At 37.3% G+C, this 17714-nt stretch overlaps 1 protein-coding gene across 2 annotated transcripts; it reads right to left on the bottom strand.

Moving 5' to 3' along the window:
- Positions 1-288: 288 nt before the first annotated feature.
- On the bottom strand, positions 289-14268 carry LOC579871 (DNA-binding protein HEXBP). Of its 2 annotated transcripts, XM_779965.5 has the most exons (6): positions 14140-14268; positions 11353-11521; positions 5931-5999; positions 5511-5579; positions 4308-4617; positions 289-2923 (listed from the first exon to the last, which is right to left on the bottom strand). In XM_779965.5, exons 2-6 carry the CDS (start codon positions 11489-11491, stop codon positions 2740-2742), a joined length of 771 nt encoding a protein of 256 aa, XP_785058.4. In that variant the 5' UTR covers positions 11492-11521; positions 14140-14268; the 3' UTR covers positions 289-2739. The 2 variants fall into 2 exon arrangements, with proteins under 2 accessions (XP_785058.4, XP_030827799.1); XM_030971939.1 differs by lacking the exons at positions 11353-11521; positions 14140-14268 and adding an exon at positions 10672-10741.
- Positions 14269-17714: the final 3446 nt, after the last annotated feature.

The following is a 17714-nucleotide window of genomic DNA, read 5'->3' as shown; positions in this document are numbered from 1 at the left end:
TGCCCTAACCAGATTTAACTGCAATACTGCACAGACAGCAAAATTGGAGAACAATTTGTTCCAAAGCCAATCAGAGATACAAGGTATATTCCAATAAAAAGTACATGTATTTTGTGAAAAGAATTGCAACTTTCAGAAAGGGTATCATGGTTAGAATCATATTCAAATGCTTCTTCACAAACAACATCATTCAACATCTCAGGTACACAATTAAAACAAGCATAAGTTCATATCAACGAGAGCAAAGAGTATAGTATGGTACAAAAAAAGACTTTCCATCAAATCAAGTACTTACACTTGGTGTGTTCTTGTTTATTATCTTCTTGGAAAATTTGAATCAATCATTTTGAAACCAGGACTTCATATTATAAATACATGACCACAACTGCTCAACCACCGGTCACAGATGGCCTGTTAAAAGGCTCTAGCGTGTAAACAGGCCATGCGGCAGGGCTAAACAACAAGGGTCCATGACACAAGGTCCGACAACTTTGACGCTGGACCCCCAGAAAATGTTTTTATTCGAGCCCTGCATGAGGATACCAGTTATTCATGCGGGATAATATTCATGGGCATCATACATCTGTAGCTCCCATTCTTTTCAACTGCCCTCCCCCCCCCCCCCCCCCCATTCCTGATGGGTTCAATTAAGTCTCATTGCAATATGGGAATGACATCTGACCTCAAGAGGTCATCAGGTCCTCATTTATGACCTCACTCTAGTAAAGATATCAATGTCTTCTGTTAAAATGATTTCATTGACTTATACTATGGTACAACTGAATGCTACCATATGGCACAACTGAATATTGATCTATGATATAGTCATTGCATCATTCCATAATCAATCTATGTGTACTTATGCAATGATACTAAACAAGCAGACATTCGTTTAGTCTAAAGAGGCCTATTGAGCGGTACAAACAAGATACCATACAGCCTATTTTAGCTTCAGTTCACAGTGCAGACTCTAATCTACAGGTTTCTCACTTTTATGAAATTTATGAAATCAATTGTGAAGCTCCCATTTGTTTCTGTCAGCATGTTGAGGCAGACTAGTGCATTGAAGTCACACAGAAAGAAAGTCTACATTTACAGCATTGTACATTTAGCAACACAGATGAAACACACTTACATGCATTACTTTCTTAACATAATATACATGTACGACCATATCCTCCTACTTTGTACACTTTATCTGCAATACAAAACACTTCACTGTCACTGAATTAACCTCTATGAAATTAAATATTGCAACAACAAAAACAAGAAAATTAGGAATTTTTAATGAATTGTGGGGAAAAAATATCACTTGAAATGCATTTATTAAGATAAATAATAGTGACGCATCCTAACAACACTGCAAGAATGTGACTTTACAAAGGCATACATTCCATTTTCAAAAGTCAATGATTAAATTGAAATCGATCACAATCAAAAAATTGTAGTGAAATAAGAATTTAGATGCTTCATAAGGTCCATACCTACTTAATTGAGAAATGTCATTCCTTTCCCAAACTCATCCTAGTGCATTACTTTTAAATAAAATTGCAGCAAATAACAGACATGGATGCAAGCATGAAAAGCTGCAGAAACCAGACTTTAACAATTACCATCAGCTTTGGCGAATAAAATCTCCTCACGGTCTTCAAACAATCGATTGCATTTGACAATCATCAAAAAAAGATAAAATCATACCTTAATAAAATAAATTGGGCCAGTTCATCACTCTGACACAGACACTACCTTTACTCTAAATGTAATTACATCCAAGATGATTTATGCTACATTAAGACTATAAAGTATAATAAGGACAAAAGACATGACAGCTTTTCAGCAAAATTTTGTGACAAGTTTTGTCATCCTACCAGTCATTACAAAGGGCAATACAAAAGCTATTTATTTTGAAGTAAATTTGTACCTAAATATAAATACACAAGCTGTTATAACCCAAATCTCCAGTAAAACATCTGTTTTGTCAATTTGATTTCAAGATAAGCTATACAAAAAACAAAAACAAAAAAATAAATAACAGTAAGAACATACAAGCTGCAACACAAATCCACAAGCAAACCATAAATATCTACACTTTCCATACAGTATGATTGTACTTATTTTGAACACCATTACAACTAAAATCTTCTTTGAGAACTTAAATTTTTATCTTAAGTAAGCCTATCCCATGTTGTTGATAAGGGATTTGGCTCTTCACCAAACTCCACTCCACTATAGATACTCCTAACACCATCACCCAGTATCTTAATCAGTTGACCAGACCAAACCAGGTCACCATACTTATTTTTTTTTATTTTTTATTTTGATCTCCCGCACCTCCCCCTCGACACCAAACTGCGCTCCTTCCTGCGCAGGCCTGCCAGAATCGCAGCAGGCAGCATGCTACACCGCGTGCTGCTGCTGCAGCGGCCAATTCCGGCCTTTTGCCTCTACATACACCCTAGTGTTCCACTTTTCCACACATCAGGCCTGATTTTCTCATATTTTTTTTTTCTTATTTGATTATCAACACCACCAAACATGATAATCACATTGGTTTCACCACTGTTTTTCAGTTGAATTTTTTCCTCGATTCGTTTATGCTCACATTCTTGTGTTTTTTCTTTCTTAAGGAAAAAAAAAAAAAGACTCTTATTCCAAGGTTTTCATTTCTCTTCCTTCCCCCCATCAACCGAATGGAAACAAGAGGTTTTAGTGGAGATAGCCGGAGTGGGGTTTGATGGTTCAAGCATTTCGGCTGCATTCACGTGCAAAGTGGCCCATTTCACCACAGTTGTAACACTTGGAGTCTCTCTGAATGCCACCACGATATCCACCTCCACCACCGCCTCCTACGCCACCACGAAACTCCTGGCGGTCCTGGCGCCCGGACGGACAGTCACGAGCCTTGTGGCCCTTCCCGTCACAGCTGAAATAATCAAGAAATGAAGGACATGATTAACTAATACACTTCAAACAATCAAGTGTCATAACTCGACACACTAATGTCACACAAACTAGATGGAACTTCGACTGCGCGCAGTCGAAAATGATGCCTCCGTCATAGAGCAATTTTACAAACCAAAACAGAAGAAATTTTTCAAATTCAAGTTCAATTGTAATCCATTAAGAGGTTCTCAGAATATCGTGATTACAAGCAATTTCTCATATACATATATGACCCTTTGATCTTTGACCTGATGGCCCTAAAATCTACTCAGTTCAGTGGCTCTGCAAGATGTCCTGAGTTAAATAGTAATCCATCTGTCAGTTCTAATGAGAATGCGTTCACAAGTTATTTTTGGATACATAATGAGCCCATGACCTTTGACCTCATGACCCATGAATCTACTCAGTTCATTGGCTCTGCAAGATACATACATGATCGAAATTTGGCAGGAATCCATCAATCTGTTCTAATGAGAATGCGATCACAAGCTATTTTTGCATACATAATGAGCCCTGTGACCTTTGACCTTTGACCTCGTGACCCCAAAATCTATTCAGTTCATCAGCTCTGCAAGATACATACATGACCAAAGTTTGGCAGGAATCCATCGATCGGTTCTTGAGATAATGCGATCACGAGCTCTTTTTGCATACCTAATGAGCCCTGTGACCTGTGACCTTTGACCTTGTGACCCCAAAATCTAATCAGTTCATCGGCTCTGCAAGATACATACAAGACCAAAGTTTGGCAGGAATCCATGAATCGGTTCTTCAGATAACGCGATCACGAGCTGTTTTTGCATACATAATGAGCCCTGTGACCTTTGACCTTTGACCTCGTGACCCCAAAATCTAATCAGTTCATCGGCTCTGCAAGTAACATACATGACCAAAGTTTGGCAGGAATCCATCAATCGGTTCTTCAGATAACGCGATCACGAGAACGGGACGTACGGACGGACAACCCGAAAACATAATGCCTCCGGCTACTCCGTAACGGAGGCATAACAAAGAAACTGAACTCTTGGTCCTTGATACAAAGTGAATACAACGATGTGCACAATCATGACCTCTATGACTTTGGAGCTATTTACTCCGAAGTCTAATAAGATCGTCTACCTATAATACGGTGATACACACCATCACCAATTTTGAGGTTCATACCTCACATGCTTCTTGAGATATTGCAACAATGCCTCTGGCACCACCATTGGTAGGTCAGGCATAGAAATAAATACTACATAAAGGCATTTGGTCTGTTTTTAAGAGAAAACAGTGAATACTGCATGCTTGTTCAATTTGGTTAAGTAGCATACAATCTGACAACAATGTAGTACACTAAAGACTCAAGATAGTTTCCTTACTTGTAGCAAGTCATGTTGGGGCACATGTAAGCCTGGTGACCTTCCTCATTGCAGATGTAACAGGCAGATCCACCTCCACCTCCTCCACGACCATACTCGCGACCACCGCCTCCGCCTCCACGACCACCATAATCTCTGTTGTCGCGTCCACCGCCGCCGACGCCGCGATTGTAATCCCTGTTATCTCCACCTTGCGGTGCTTCAGGGCACTGGGCTTTCACATGTTCGCTGCTTCCACAGACGTAGCAAGCCTTGCCATCGGGACAAACATTCTTCATGTGTCCTTTCTTCCCACAGTTGTAACACTTGACTAAAATAAGGGAGAATTTGGGGAGAAAATAGAGCAATGGATGGATCAGTTACAACTTTTACAAGACTGCTTTAATATGTGAACAACTATTTTGCTTACACTATACAAACACATTGCTTTATTTTTTATTCATGTAACAGCTGTCGACGATAGTTCACACTTTAGCCAATATTCCCTAAAATCTTCTTTGCAACTTATTCTGAAAAAGGAAAAGTGGTTAACCCCATCCCAGCCGTCCAACCCCTTTTGCTTCATATATTTTTGTGGGAGTTTCTTTCCAACTGGAGCTTTCATAACTTATAACATCCTGCATTTCCCTCCCCTTTTCCCTTCTCTCTTTCCATTTCTCAACAATTAGCTCACAGCTTTTACATGCCTGATGCGCTATTCAATTACAACAAAATACTGCAACGTCAAGTTTGGTATTTCAAAATGATTTTCTCATCTGGCCTAGCTAGCTGCCAGTGGATTTCAACGAGTTTCACTAGCAGTATAATAATATGATGAAGCAGATCCTAATCAATTGATTGGTTGAGAGCGTACACGTGGCCAGGCATTTATTGTGGCCAGGCATTTATTTTGCTAATGACCGTTCATTAGCAAATACTAATGACCATTGGTAAAATCATGTTATAAAACATCTTTTTATAAAAACAAATAATACACATCATTTTGTTCAGGCATTAGTAAAATTACCCACACTCAGTACCCTCGAAATAGTACAAATACCTTCGGCTATCGCCTCGGTGTGTTAGACTGTTCCAAATGTACCTTGTGTGGGCAATTCTTACTAATGCCCTCACTGTTGTGTATCTGTTTAATATCTGCCATCATTTTTCAAAAAGATCTTTTGAAAGACATCCTCATGAATAAACGGCATCCAAAGCACTCACCATTTTCCACATCAGTGTTCGGGCAGCCACTGGAGATATGCCCTGGTTCACCACATCGGTAGCACAGATCTGTGTTGAGAAAAGAAACATTTTCTGTATCAGCACACAAACTAACGCATTGCTTTTTATACTTCAATGAATGAAATAAAGGTTAAACTGTGTGTGATGTATGCTTGTGCCTCTGAACAAAAAAAAAAATATTCTTCTTGTGGCAGGGTTAAAATTACCCATTGGTAACAGGCATACATTTCTAGGAGGCTGATGAGGCTTCTCTGGGGTAAACAAAGTTATTATTATAATATCCTCAAGGCAAACTAACATATTTCTATTAAAAGAGTAAGGGGAAATTGAAATAAAATGTACACATACTGTAAAATACATTAAAGAAAGGACTTGTCCATATCAAAAGGTCGGTCTTACCCTCCTCGGCAGTATCCTGACAGTCACGGGCCCTGTGCCCAAACTGGTTGCACTTGTAACATCGAGTATCTGCAACAGCAAAACAAATAACAGAAATACATAATTATAACTTTAGTTTTAGCTTATCAGCATATGGAGCATTGTTTGGTACAACCAGCAAAATGATAAGGAGAGTGCAATTGATTATATTAGTAATAGAAACAAAATAATAAGCATCACCAAATGAAAATAGAAATCTTGAAATCCATGAGGAAAATTGTAATTAAATTATAATTCAAAGCTGAAATATAATGTGTTTTAATAAGAAATTGCTTAAGAGGCGCGATAGCTAAGTCGTTAGAGCAGTGGTCTTGTTATCCAGTGACCAGGGTTCGAAACCAAGGCGATGCGCTAGTGCCTTTTGGTAAGGCATTAATCCTCATTACCAGGACTTTCGGAGAGGACCTACAGCCGTCGGTCCACTGGTTGCTTTTAGCAGTCAGTTAAAATAACCAATATACTACTACTAAATTATTAAGCAAATTAAATCAAGATCAAAATAATAAAGCTGAAATACAACGTATTTTAATAAGAAATTGCTAAATCTAATTCTCCAGAGTATTAAGCAAATTGAATCAAGATCAAAATAATAAAAAAATTGGGTCTTTTAAGAAAGAAAAAAGCAATATTCATAATGATGTATATTTCTAGAAGCCACCATTTGTTTTCTTTCTAGATTCCTCAATCATATACTGGCTAACAATCATAGCTGTGTGTTCTGTCCAATGTTTGGGATATAACAAAAACAAATACAATATACAAAACAAAAACATAAAACAAAATAAAACAAAACATACCATTGAAAAATAAGAAATACCTGTCAGCCAAACAACTTCACTTGATTAATTCTATCAATACACTTGACCATACCATACCATCTATCTTACTCTTAACTACATGCATGTACATATGTAGAGAGTGTACCAATATGTACAAGTATGAGGAATAACAAATGCTCAACCATCAACACAATACTGCACTACTACTCGGCATATTCTAGTATCCATACATGCTAACTAGCCTCGGACAAACACAAATGCACTAGTATAGGGTACAGAATGACAACTTGACAAGATCAGAAGTCACCATGAAAAGTAAACACACTGCACTTTCAATGCTAGATCTACTTAAAGCTTTTCAATGTAAAACTTGAACATTTCAAATGTTGAGTCACACAGAGACAATATAGTTTGACAGCATAATCAAATATCACCGGGGCTTAGTAAATGTACATTGTACATACTACATAATATATGCTTGATTTCTAGATCATTTCATAACTCTCGGTCGCACATTCAAGGTAAATGTCACCGAGTCCTCTAGGGGTACAAGAAACCCCTGTTCTTATTCCATTTTTTTTTAAAGACTTTCATTACTAAAATTACTTTGAATGTCCTGTTTGAATGGCTTCCTAATTATTTCGTAAGCAGTCAATTCAAGTGTTAAAAATCAAGTCACAAGTATTAATATACAGAATGATGTGATTTACATCACGTTACACATCACAACACACACACAAACAACATAATTTTAAAGATAAGCTCGAGTTCTGGTAATAATAGAAAATAATTTCACACAGAATCCAACCAAACTTACACTGAATATTATTGTTCAAGATTACATATACAGTAAATAACATGTGCCAAACAATTTTGGTAGAAAATGTTTAGGGGCTGCAGGGCTTAAATTAATCCAAGGCCATCAAGGCCATGGCCGTGGATGCCCCTTTGATTGGCCTTGGAGATTTTTTGTGCCCTTTCCAATTCTTCCTATTTTATTTTTTATTTTACTGGTTCAAACAATCAATCTACTGCAGGATAAAAAAAATCCAGAATAACAGCCATGTTCTCTGGACATACGATGCCCATACCAGAGCTCAAGATTAGCTGTAAGTGAGGATATTGGTGGAATCTATTCCATTAATTAGTAAAACTTGGAAGTTAACACATCAGTCCAAAAGGTTCAATAACCTTTTCAGGCCAGGCTAAAATTGTTAGCATGTTATTCAATTTGGCAACAATATTTATCTTTTATTGCTAGTTTCCTGATAAAATTAAATGTCTTTGAATCTGAAACACAATATATGCAGGTAGAAACTTGTTGAAAAGATGAAAAATTGCCAGGTTTGATATTTAACACAATGACTTCGAACCTCCCAATATGTTGCCAGCTTAATGATGAAGTTAGTTCTGGTCATGCGATTGCATTGTGAAAGAAACGGGAATCAGAAAAGGTTGATCATCTAGCATATAAGTATTGGTGTGTACTGCAAGGTTCTGGAATCATCAAAATGGTAAGAAATTTGGCCCAGTCTTGGTAAAGTTACAAGCACTGTACACAGAAATATGTACAGTATATGGGACTATACGAACATGTGGCATAAAAGTCTGTCCCAATTTTTATGTTCCATGCCATAGTTAGAACATAAATGCATTTGAAGAGCCATGCTTTTCAGGGAACATTTTTTTATCTGATGTTCTTCCACACTTGCAAAATACGATAATGCTCACAAATTATTTTTCACCTCTTCCCAGGACTCAACCTTCTCTGGATTTTAATTTCAATTTTCTTTCAAAAGATATTTCCTGGCATCAAACACAATATGATCATGCAAAAAAAATGGATTCAGTGTGTGCACAATTCTTTGCCCTTGCTACCACAGCAGAGCTGCCAACCTTGTGCGACCAAAGAAAGGAATCATGATGGAAAAAAAAAAGGAATTCATAAAAACGAAACTTACAACCACGCGCGACACACTTCCAATGCAGAAATGTTCATTCCTCATGCTGTTTTTTCCATACAAGCAGGTTTTTTTGTTTTGGTTTTTTGGGTATTATCGGCATTTCATTCTTTTTGAAAATATTTTTCTATTCAAGTATGTTTTAAAACTAGTTTTCTATTGAATTGAATTAGTGATCAAATCACCATTTTAGGGCAGTTGTTTGAAATGTGGTTTGTAAAAAAAAAAAAAAAAAAAAAAAAAAAAAAAAAAAAAAAAAATATATATATATATATATATATATATATATATATTTTTTTTTTTTAAACCGTATTTTATGAAGAAAAAATGTAATACTGTAGTTTGGATGAAAAAACGGAGTAATTCTGGCAAAAACGGAATGATTGGCAGCTCTACTACAGCATCTGATATAATATTAAGGGCTCTGAATGAAAAAGTTATTTAGCCAAACCATGAAATGTGGAATGACTTGACACAAGAAGGAGGAACAATATCACACTAGTAATAGCAGAACCGTGAATCAATTTTGAAATTACTACAAGTCATGAATAGTAACTGTAATACTAATTTAATTATATTGTATTTCCTCAAAAAGAAATTGAATAATTGTACTACATAATTTAAAACTTATTCAAAATATCAAACAAAGAAGTCCTTATTGTGAAATTGATGTGGACTTTCTTTCATTTCAATACCTGTCCGATAGTCCCCTTGGTGAAGAGTCTTTCTTGCTATGAAAAAGCTAGTCGGTAGATAAAATATGTGACTAGGCAGATAAAGGTCATGGCTACAGTGTAGTAGATAAAGGACCTTAACCCTATTTAGCCCATACCTGTCCGATACTCCCCTTGGTGAAGAGTCTTTCTTGCTATGAAAAAGCTAGTCGGTAGATAAAATATGTGACTAGGCAGATAAAGGTCATGGCTAGTAGATAAAGGACCTTAATGGTAAAACCCAGAATACTGGATACATGCTCATGAGTTGGAAGTTGTATAATTATTTATTTATGCAGTGATGGTACCTTCTATGGAAGGCAAGTGGAAGTATTCTTCTCAAAAGGGGCAAACAAAAGGTTTCCTTGAAGCACGTTCATGACTTTGGCAGTGATTATTGTAAAAGTGCACAAAGTACGACTACTTCATGTGTATGAGAACTGTGGATATTTGGGGTCATTTGCACTATGTCCAGGGGTGGTATTGAGAGTTAAAAAAAAAAAGTTTTAGTGAAAGTTAAAAAAAAAAAAAAATGTTCAAGCAAAATGGCACCTCACCCCCTGATTTTAAACAGGATTTACAATTTACATAGATTTCAGGGACTATCCATTTATGGAAGAAAAAATATCATGAAAAAACACAAAGTAAGTGTGGCAACAGTATATCAGGGCTCCACATGGACCGTTTTACTGCGGTCCAGATTTAAAATGATGGGTTCAAGAGTTCAGGTTACAAGTGCAATAGGCCCTTCTTAATAATATGACTGAATTGTAGGGGTCTGAAATGAAAGGGGGTGGGGTGTATGTACTAAAAACCTTGTTTTTTGAGATTCTGTACCTAAACTCCACTCAATGCACCATTTAATGCAAAATCAACCTTCGGCGATACCATATATACACATAATCATCTCAATTTCTCAATGGTTTTCAAATTGCTAGCAGTTTGGTATAAGTACTTCAACTAATTTGTCAAATATTTGTTTAAATGAATCATATTTTAATAAAAAAAAAACAGTCGTGACTCTCCATGGTTGTAGATAATCAGGCCCTGTTTGGTTTCTGCAATGGTCACCAAGTTGCCTCACACACCATGGAAGCGAAATAGCAGTGGGTCAATTAATATCACAAACTACACTGCCGTGAACTCTAATCTACTGTATATTCACAAATACTAGAGCTCTATAGTGTGTACATGCAGGATGACATCACTTGCCAAGTGAAGCAAAGAGTGTATAACAATCTGGACCTACCTTTGGCATGTGGAAAACGACCTACATGTAGCCAAAAACAGCAATTAATTCTCATTAATACTACATACAAAGTAGGTGATTCCCTGCAATGTGCAGTGTTGCCTAAACTTTGTACTTTAAAAAATGTAACCTTCATAGTCTACAAAGTTAAGAGCGAATCTTGATTTTTCCTTGTTTTTTTTTTTTTTTTTTGTTGGGGGGGAGGGGGAGGGAATTGATATTTGATAAGCAATATTCCTAGTAGTCTTATTGTCATAATCGTCATTATCATAGCCCATTGTCAATTGTACGCATAAAAATCTACCTTTAATAGTCAACATCATTAACCAGTGAAAAATAACAAGTACACAGGCTAAACTTGACTGTTCCGATTGTTTTAAATAATTCAATCGCCTTATTGTGCAAAAAATTCTGTCTTGTCAGAAACTACATGTGCCAAAGTTTGGCTTTAATTTTTTTCAAAGTAACTGCCAATGAGGAAAGAGAAATCTTTAAAAAAATCAGATTCAAAGAAATAATCTCATTGTTTGTTGCTGCAAAAATCCACATTATATACAATACGACTATTTAAATCATTACAGGGAGCATTAATTGTAGTCACAAATACAAAAACAGATCAACTTTTCATTCAAAATGGGGGAAACTCAATTTTTGTCATCTTTCCAGACTTCAACTACACACCTCTGCTGCTCCTTCCTCCACCTCCTCCTCCTCCATCTCTTCCTCCGTGCCTAGAGTAGCCATCATCAACTCCGGCTTCAGAACAGTTACGGGCAATATGCCCACCCCTGCCACACTTGAAACACGCACCAGAACTCATCTCCGATATCTATTGGTTAGCTTATCTGGCCTGGGTGGTACATGAGCAAGCAAAAATGAATAATGATTAATGAAAATTATGTCTTTGCGCAAACAAAAAAGAAATCCACAATTTCTGAGGCAAGGCAAGGTAAAACATCATCTTATACTGACAGTTATGAGCCTCTGATACTTGTCGCAAAAAGAAAATCTCGATATCTATCAAAATCAAAGAACTATATCCTTTCTTAACCATGTATTTTTAGAAAAGAAAAGGGCTCATAAAACTTATAATGTAATTGAGCAAAAAGGGTTCTGACAACTAAAGTCATTGGGAACTGTTCAGCACTACCAATAAGTGGGTCAACGCTAATGTCACCAGACCTGCCAACCTCTGAAGTTCAAAAACTGTATTCTTTAATCCCAAAAGTTGTATTTTACTGACAAAAGTTGTATTCTTAAAAAAACACAGACTGTTACGCGAATCAATGCCTCTTACCGTTCGTACATACAGGAAGAATTTTTTCAAAGTATCATTGGTTGAATATGCATGATTTTGTCACGTCTGGTGTGTTCGATGAACCAATGAACATCCCCAAATTGCCGATATGAGATGCTTGTAGGATACTTTACAGGACAGAATGGGCATTTTGCCATTGAAAATGGGACACACACACACAGAATACAAAATTTGAAATTAAAAAAAAAAAAAAAAAAAAAAAAAAAAAAAATTAAATTAAAAAAAAAAAAAAAGTTTTTTTTTTTTTTTTTGAAAATCGTATTTTATTCAGAAAAATCGTACTGTCGTATTTGCTTCAAAAAATCGTACTAAATACGACTAAATCGTACTGGTTGGCAGGTCTGTGTCACCTGTCGTCCAGGTTACTGATTACAGCCTGCACATAAGGTTCACTGTGAAACCATTCAAACAACGGGCTGGGGCGAGGCAAATTCAGTGTTTGGATTGGTGTGATCACCACAAAATTGTTTGGAACCCCGACAACTTGGCCAGTTCGATGTCACACTTCGGTACTTCACTATACCTGTGCAGACTCTGATGTTAAATCTACATAAGTTTAAACATGATGCTGGTCTTGCCGGACTAAACTTTATCCAAAGTCTAGTTTAACATTGTATTAGTAGCTAGACAGCTAGACTGAGGTCTAGTCCAAGTTTTCAGTTGATTAACATCATTAACATAACATAACATAACATTAACATCAGTTGCATCTACATGTAGTTTAGTAGAAAATTGGCCAAAGTCAAATGTGTGCGTGGGGGAGTGTCATTAAATTCAGTGAACTCCATGCATGGGCCTAAGTACACTAAACTAATTTCTATTGTTGTAAAGTCAGCATCAAATTCGCAATGTGAAAAAAACATTTTCGCATGCACCACATGTATTCGACTCATTTTGAGTTTCTGGCAGAACCAACATGGCAAACTCTTTTCACAGGTCAGAGTTTTGGTATTGTAAATCGCACACCCGCTCATTATCATCAGGAGCATGTGGCATGGTACTATGTAGGTACTCAAATTGCCATCACCCCGGTATTAAGATCTGATATTTTTACTTCAATTCTTCACTGATTTTAGTAGACTCCTGAGTGCTTTATAATTGTAATTGTATGAGAAGACAGAAGAGCCCATGGGTACCCACTAGTGAACTCCAAAGCCAATGTGCAATAGTTGTCAGGAGCAGGGGTGATGTTGGACACTATTTTTAGGTTTAGTTTATCTGCCTCTTCATGAAGGAGTAGGCTATGGATGCCAATTAAGGCCAGGTGATATCAATATCATACTTCATATTAACACCTAGATCTAGTCCTAGGACTCCTAGCCCTTAAGTAAGCGAGCTAGTCATTCACAGTCAAAATTCAAATAGTCTGCTGAGTAGACTACTGTCTTCTTCTTCCTTCCTTCTTCCTCATTTATAAGTGCTACTTCATGCAACAAAGATTACGCAATGCATTATACCTCCCGATATATTGATTGAGAGTGTGCAGGACTGCAGGTAGACTGCTACACTATTCTCTCAATGTTTATTAGCGCGAAGAGAAAACTTGCGATTTTCCTTTTCATCTAATAGAGTCTACCAAAACAAAATCATCTCAGTCAAATCTTCTATTTTGTACAAATTTTTACAGAGCTCAAATGCGTCAAGTTCTATGTGCCCTTCTCTTATTTCTCAACTTAAATGTACAGTGCAGTGGGTTCTTAACATGTAAGGCGCATGGTGACTTTCCTCTGCACTGGGCCTCCATTTAACGTCCTATCCAAGGCAGGGACGGATTTACAGTAACTTAGAGTTAGACTAGTAGTAAGGACAAGGTCTACAGACTTGGGTCAGAAACTCAGAATTGCCAACTTGTTGCACATTGAATTTCACCAAAACGCTCGTCAAAGTTCTCTGGTAACACACACACATGCACACATACACTAATGATACAGTCATACACAGACATGTCCATTGTCTGTCTACACGTACTACACTAAATCTACACACTACACAGTCTAAGACAAGCCAACAAGCTTACACATCAGCAGCACGTGGGCAGTGTTTACGTTTTTTCAAATCATCAGAAACACGTGTACACACAGTGTAATTCACAAACAGTAACTTGAAATGTATTTTAAATTAATAAATTACGGAATTTTATTCTATATTACCAAAATATCTCTAAAAACACGTCTGTTCAAGTCCAAGTCACACGCAGCATGCAAAATGTCGTATTTTGCACGTGACTTTTGCACACGAAACAAACTACTACACACTCGCGCTGAAAACCAAAATAAGTGCAATCTGCAAAAAAACTGACCAACCAGCTGCCTGAAATACTCCTCAGTGCCCCACGACTCATCAATATTCATTAAAATACACACCACTACTCCCCCCCCCCCCCCCCCCCACCGACGACTTGCTTTGTTTTCGGTTCTACCCATCGAAATTGAGTTCGTTGGTTCTACCAGGGAGTTGGATGCAGATGTCGAGGATCTTTTTTTTCGGAGGGAGCACACGAACACGAATTTGTGTACTTCTTCTCTTCAGGTTACGGTACTGAATAGAGCAGAAACATTGACATTAACACAGAATATGGAACTGTAAATCATATCAAATGAAATTCGGGTGTTAAAGAGAATGATGATAATTATATCAAAAACTAGATATAAAAACTAACGGAGAAAGAACTGAATATGGCAGGGCTTAAACGAGATATCCTGATATGAATGATTAAATCACGGGCGGCGGAGCGTCTTTCAAAGTGGGGGGGGGGGTCAACAAAAAGGGCCTTTCTGGAGAAAAAAGGGGCACCACAAAGGGAAGCCTCAAAGCAAAAATATACTAGATGCCCCTACATTGTGTTTCCATTGCCAGGGATGACTTCAATAACTGTTTCTTTCTTTACATAGTCCAAGACAGTGGCGGATCCAGGGGGGGGGGGGCCCCGGGGCCCGGGCCCCCCCCCCCCCCCTTGAGAAAAAAAATCATGTAAAATCACGTGATTTTTACCTTTTTTGGGGGTTGGGCCCCCCCTGGCGCTCAAGGGGGGGGGGGGGTGCAAATTGAAATTTTTTTTGAGGATCAAAAAAAAAATGTGCTCGCTAACCCCCCCCCCCCCCCCCCCCCCCCCCCCCCCCCCCCCCCCCACTGAGCGAATTTTTGGCCGGCGCGTTTTTCAAATTTTGGGAAGCAAAAAAAAAAAAATGTGCTCTGTCCCCCCCCCCCCCCACTGAGCGACTTTTCGGCCGGCGCGATTTTCAAATTTTCGGGAGCAAAAAAAAAAAAAAGTTGGGCCCCCTCCCCTAAGAAATCCTGGATCCGCGCCTGGTCCAAGATAGGCCTACTGCTCAGTAGCATCATACTTTTCAATTGCGTGAGATGGTCTGAATATTCATTTGCGAGCGAGCATAAATCATATATAGATTTGTGAGGTCCCAGTGCGAATTAAATAAAATTTAAAAGTAAGCGGGGTTTGGGTAAAATTAAAGACAAAAGATTTGCTCTTAGACGGTTTAAATTAGAAGCACACATTTTTACGGTGAAAGAAAAAGGGCAGTTATCCAAAGGGAACAGAACACTTATTAGAAAAGAAAGGGAGCACGTGTAAAAACAAAAAAGGCGCCCACAAGTCGAAAAAGGTCACTATTATGAGCGTTTTTGAGAAAGGAAAAGGAGCACTTATAACAACGGAAAAGGGCAATTATCTGAAGGAAAATGGCACATATAATTTACCAGAGATGATAAGGGGCACTTATTACAACTTTTAAGAGGCCACCTCTGGTATGGGGAACTTTTTGAACTGGAAAATAAGTAGTAGTAGTAAAATGTTTTTTTTATTAGACAACTTCAAAATGGTAGCCCGAAAGCTAAATTACATTGCAAGTTTTACATGTATTAAAAAGCATTTCAACAAACTTAGATATAGACAAGTACACATAATACACAGTCGGGTAGATCATAACTAATTACATATTCCCTACTTGCAAACAAATTGATGAAACAATTAAAAAGATTCGGCATTATTTTTGTTTCTGTAATCATTGTTAAGTGAGGAATATTCATATTTTAAATATAAATTGAGGCTGATTAATGGAGTTATAACAAGTAAGTACTGAAGATTTGTTTAATTTCGAACCGTAATGCACATTGAATGTCTATATATATAAGGATTTATCATAGAAACATGATTAAACAATTACCGAAAGAGAGAAAAAAAGTAGGGAGAGAACGATGTAGAGAGAGAGAGAGAGAGTTAAGTTAGAAAGAAAAACAGGGAGACATGCGGAAGATGGGAGAGGGAGTGGAATGAGAAGAATGGAACAGTTGGAACTGTGAAGACATGGAGAAGCGGAATGATGATGAAAGTAAGACGACAAGGAAAAGGCGATTAGAACGAAATTACAAAGTAAATTACAAAGTTTCCCTTACAGAGAAAAACAGTTCAATTTACCAATTATGCATTATTAAGATAATAACAGAATATATTTTTTTATGCGTAAAAACTTTAAATATGTAAAGACATAGAATGTACATGGGAACGTGCGTAACTACAAGAAAGATATTCACTAATTAATCAGTTTGACCGTTAAAAACACAAGTGTATCCATTCATTACAATGTGGATTACATGCACTAATCTTTATGAGTTGATGGGTATAAAGTTGAGCAGTATTAAAAGCGACAAAAGGCATACGATTTAAATAAGAGGTGTGAAATCGGGCAGGAATCAGGGGAATTTATAGGCTCTCACCGGAGATGAAAATGGGCACTTATATACCATAGGAATGAAAAGGGACGGGGCACCTCATAGATTTGAAAAGAGACCATTATAAAAGGTGAAGGGGTACTTATCAGAGGAGGTAAGGGGCACTTCTTGAATCTGAAAAGGGGCACTCACCTGAGATGAATAGGGGGAATTGTAAGAACAGAAAGGGGCACTTTTTACAAGGGAAAATAAACACGTGAGGTGTGAGAAGGTGCATTTACCAGAAGGAAAAAGGGGGCAAGTGACGAAATAAATGGATGCATTCTACTTTGAATTGGCATAGTTTACCCGTCACGCATAGGAAAGAAGGATTATTTTAGGGAAGAAGTAATTTTTATCATAAAATCCGGCAAAGAGAATGTCCATTTTCGGTTTAACTTAACAAAATTTGGAGTGGACTTTAAAAGATTATTATTATTATCATTATTAATATGGAGACGAGAGGGACTCCATCAAGGCCAATTATCGTGATAACAGTGCTGGAATATATACAACTGAATGATATTCGTCGTTAAAACAAAAACAACAACATCAACATCGGTGCTCTAAAATCCACCATGTTGCATACAAGTCATAGGAAAAGAAAAACATATAAGAACACCTCTTCTGATCCAGTGCGATGTCCGGCGCAGTCACATCTTGAAACATTTTTATCCCAGTATTGTTCAGGAAAATATTTCCAAAAATGGACATAAATTAATACGTTCGTCATAATGGCTATTGGAATACAATCATGTATAGGCCTACAAGTAAACTGTGTTATTGGAATAACGAAATGCATTTAAAAGAGTGAATAGGCCTAAATCGATGTTCTGTTCATATCGCATGATAATCTTGTCGGTATACAAAATTCTTCTGTTTTGCTCGAGGAAATAAGAAGTACATCTACTTGGAAGTACATCTACTTGGAAGTACATCTACTTGGAAGTACATCTACTTGGAAGTAATTCGTACCCGGATCTAATCATTCAGCTGATGG

Source organism: Strongylocentrotus purpuratus, unplaced genomic scaffold (assembly GCF_000002235.5).
Source record: "Strongylocentrotus purpuratus isolate Spur 01 unplaced genomic scaffold, Spur_5.0 spur5_scaffold_6, whole genome shotgun sequence".
NCBI classification, from domain to species: domain Eukaryota; kingdom Metazoa; phylum Echinodermata; class Echinoidea; order Camarodonta; family Strongylocentrotidae; genus Strongylocentrotus; species Strongylocentrotus purpuratus.
The sequence above is the reverse complement of the archived record's forward strand: the minus strand, read 5'-3'. Positions and strand labels throughout refer to the sequence as shown.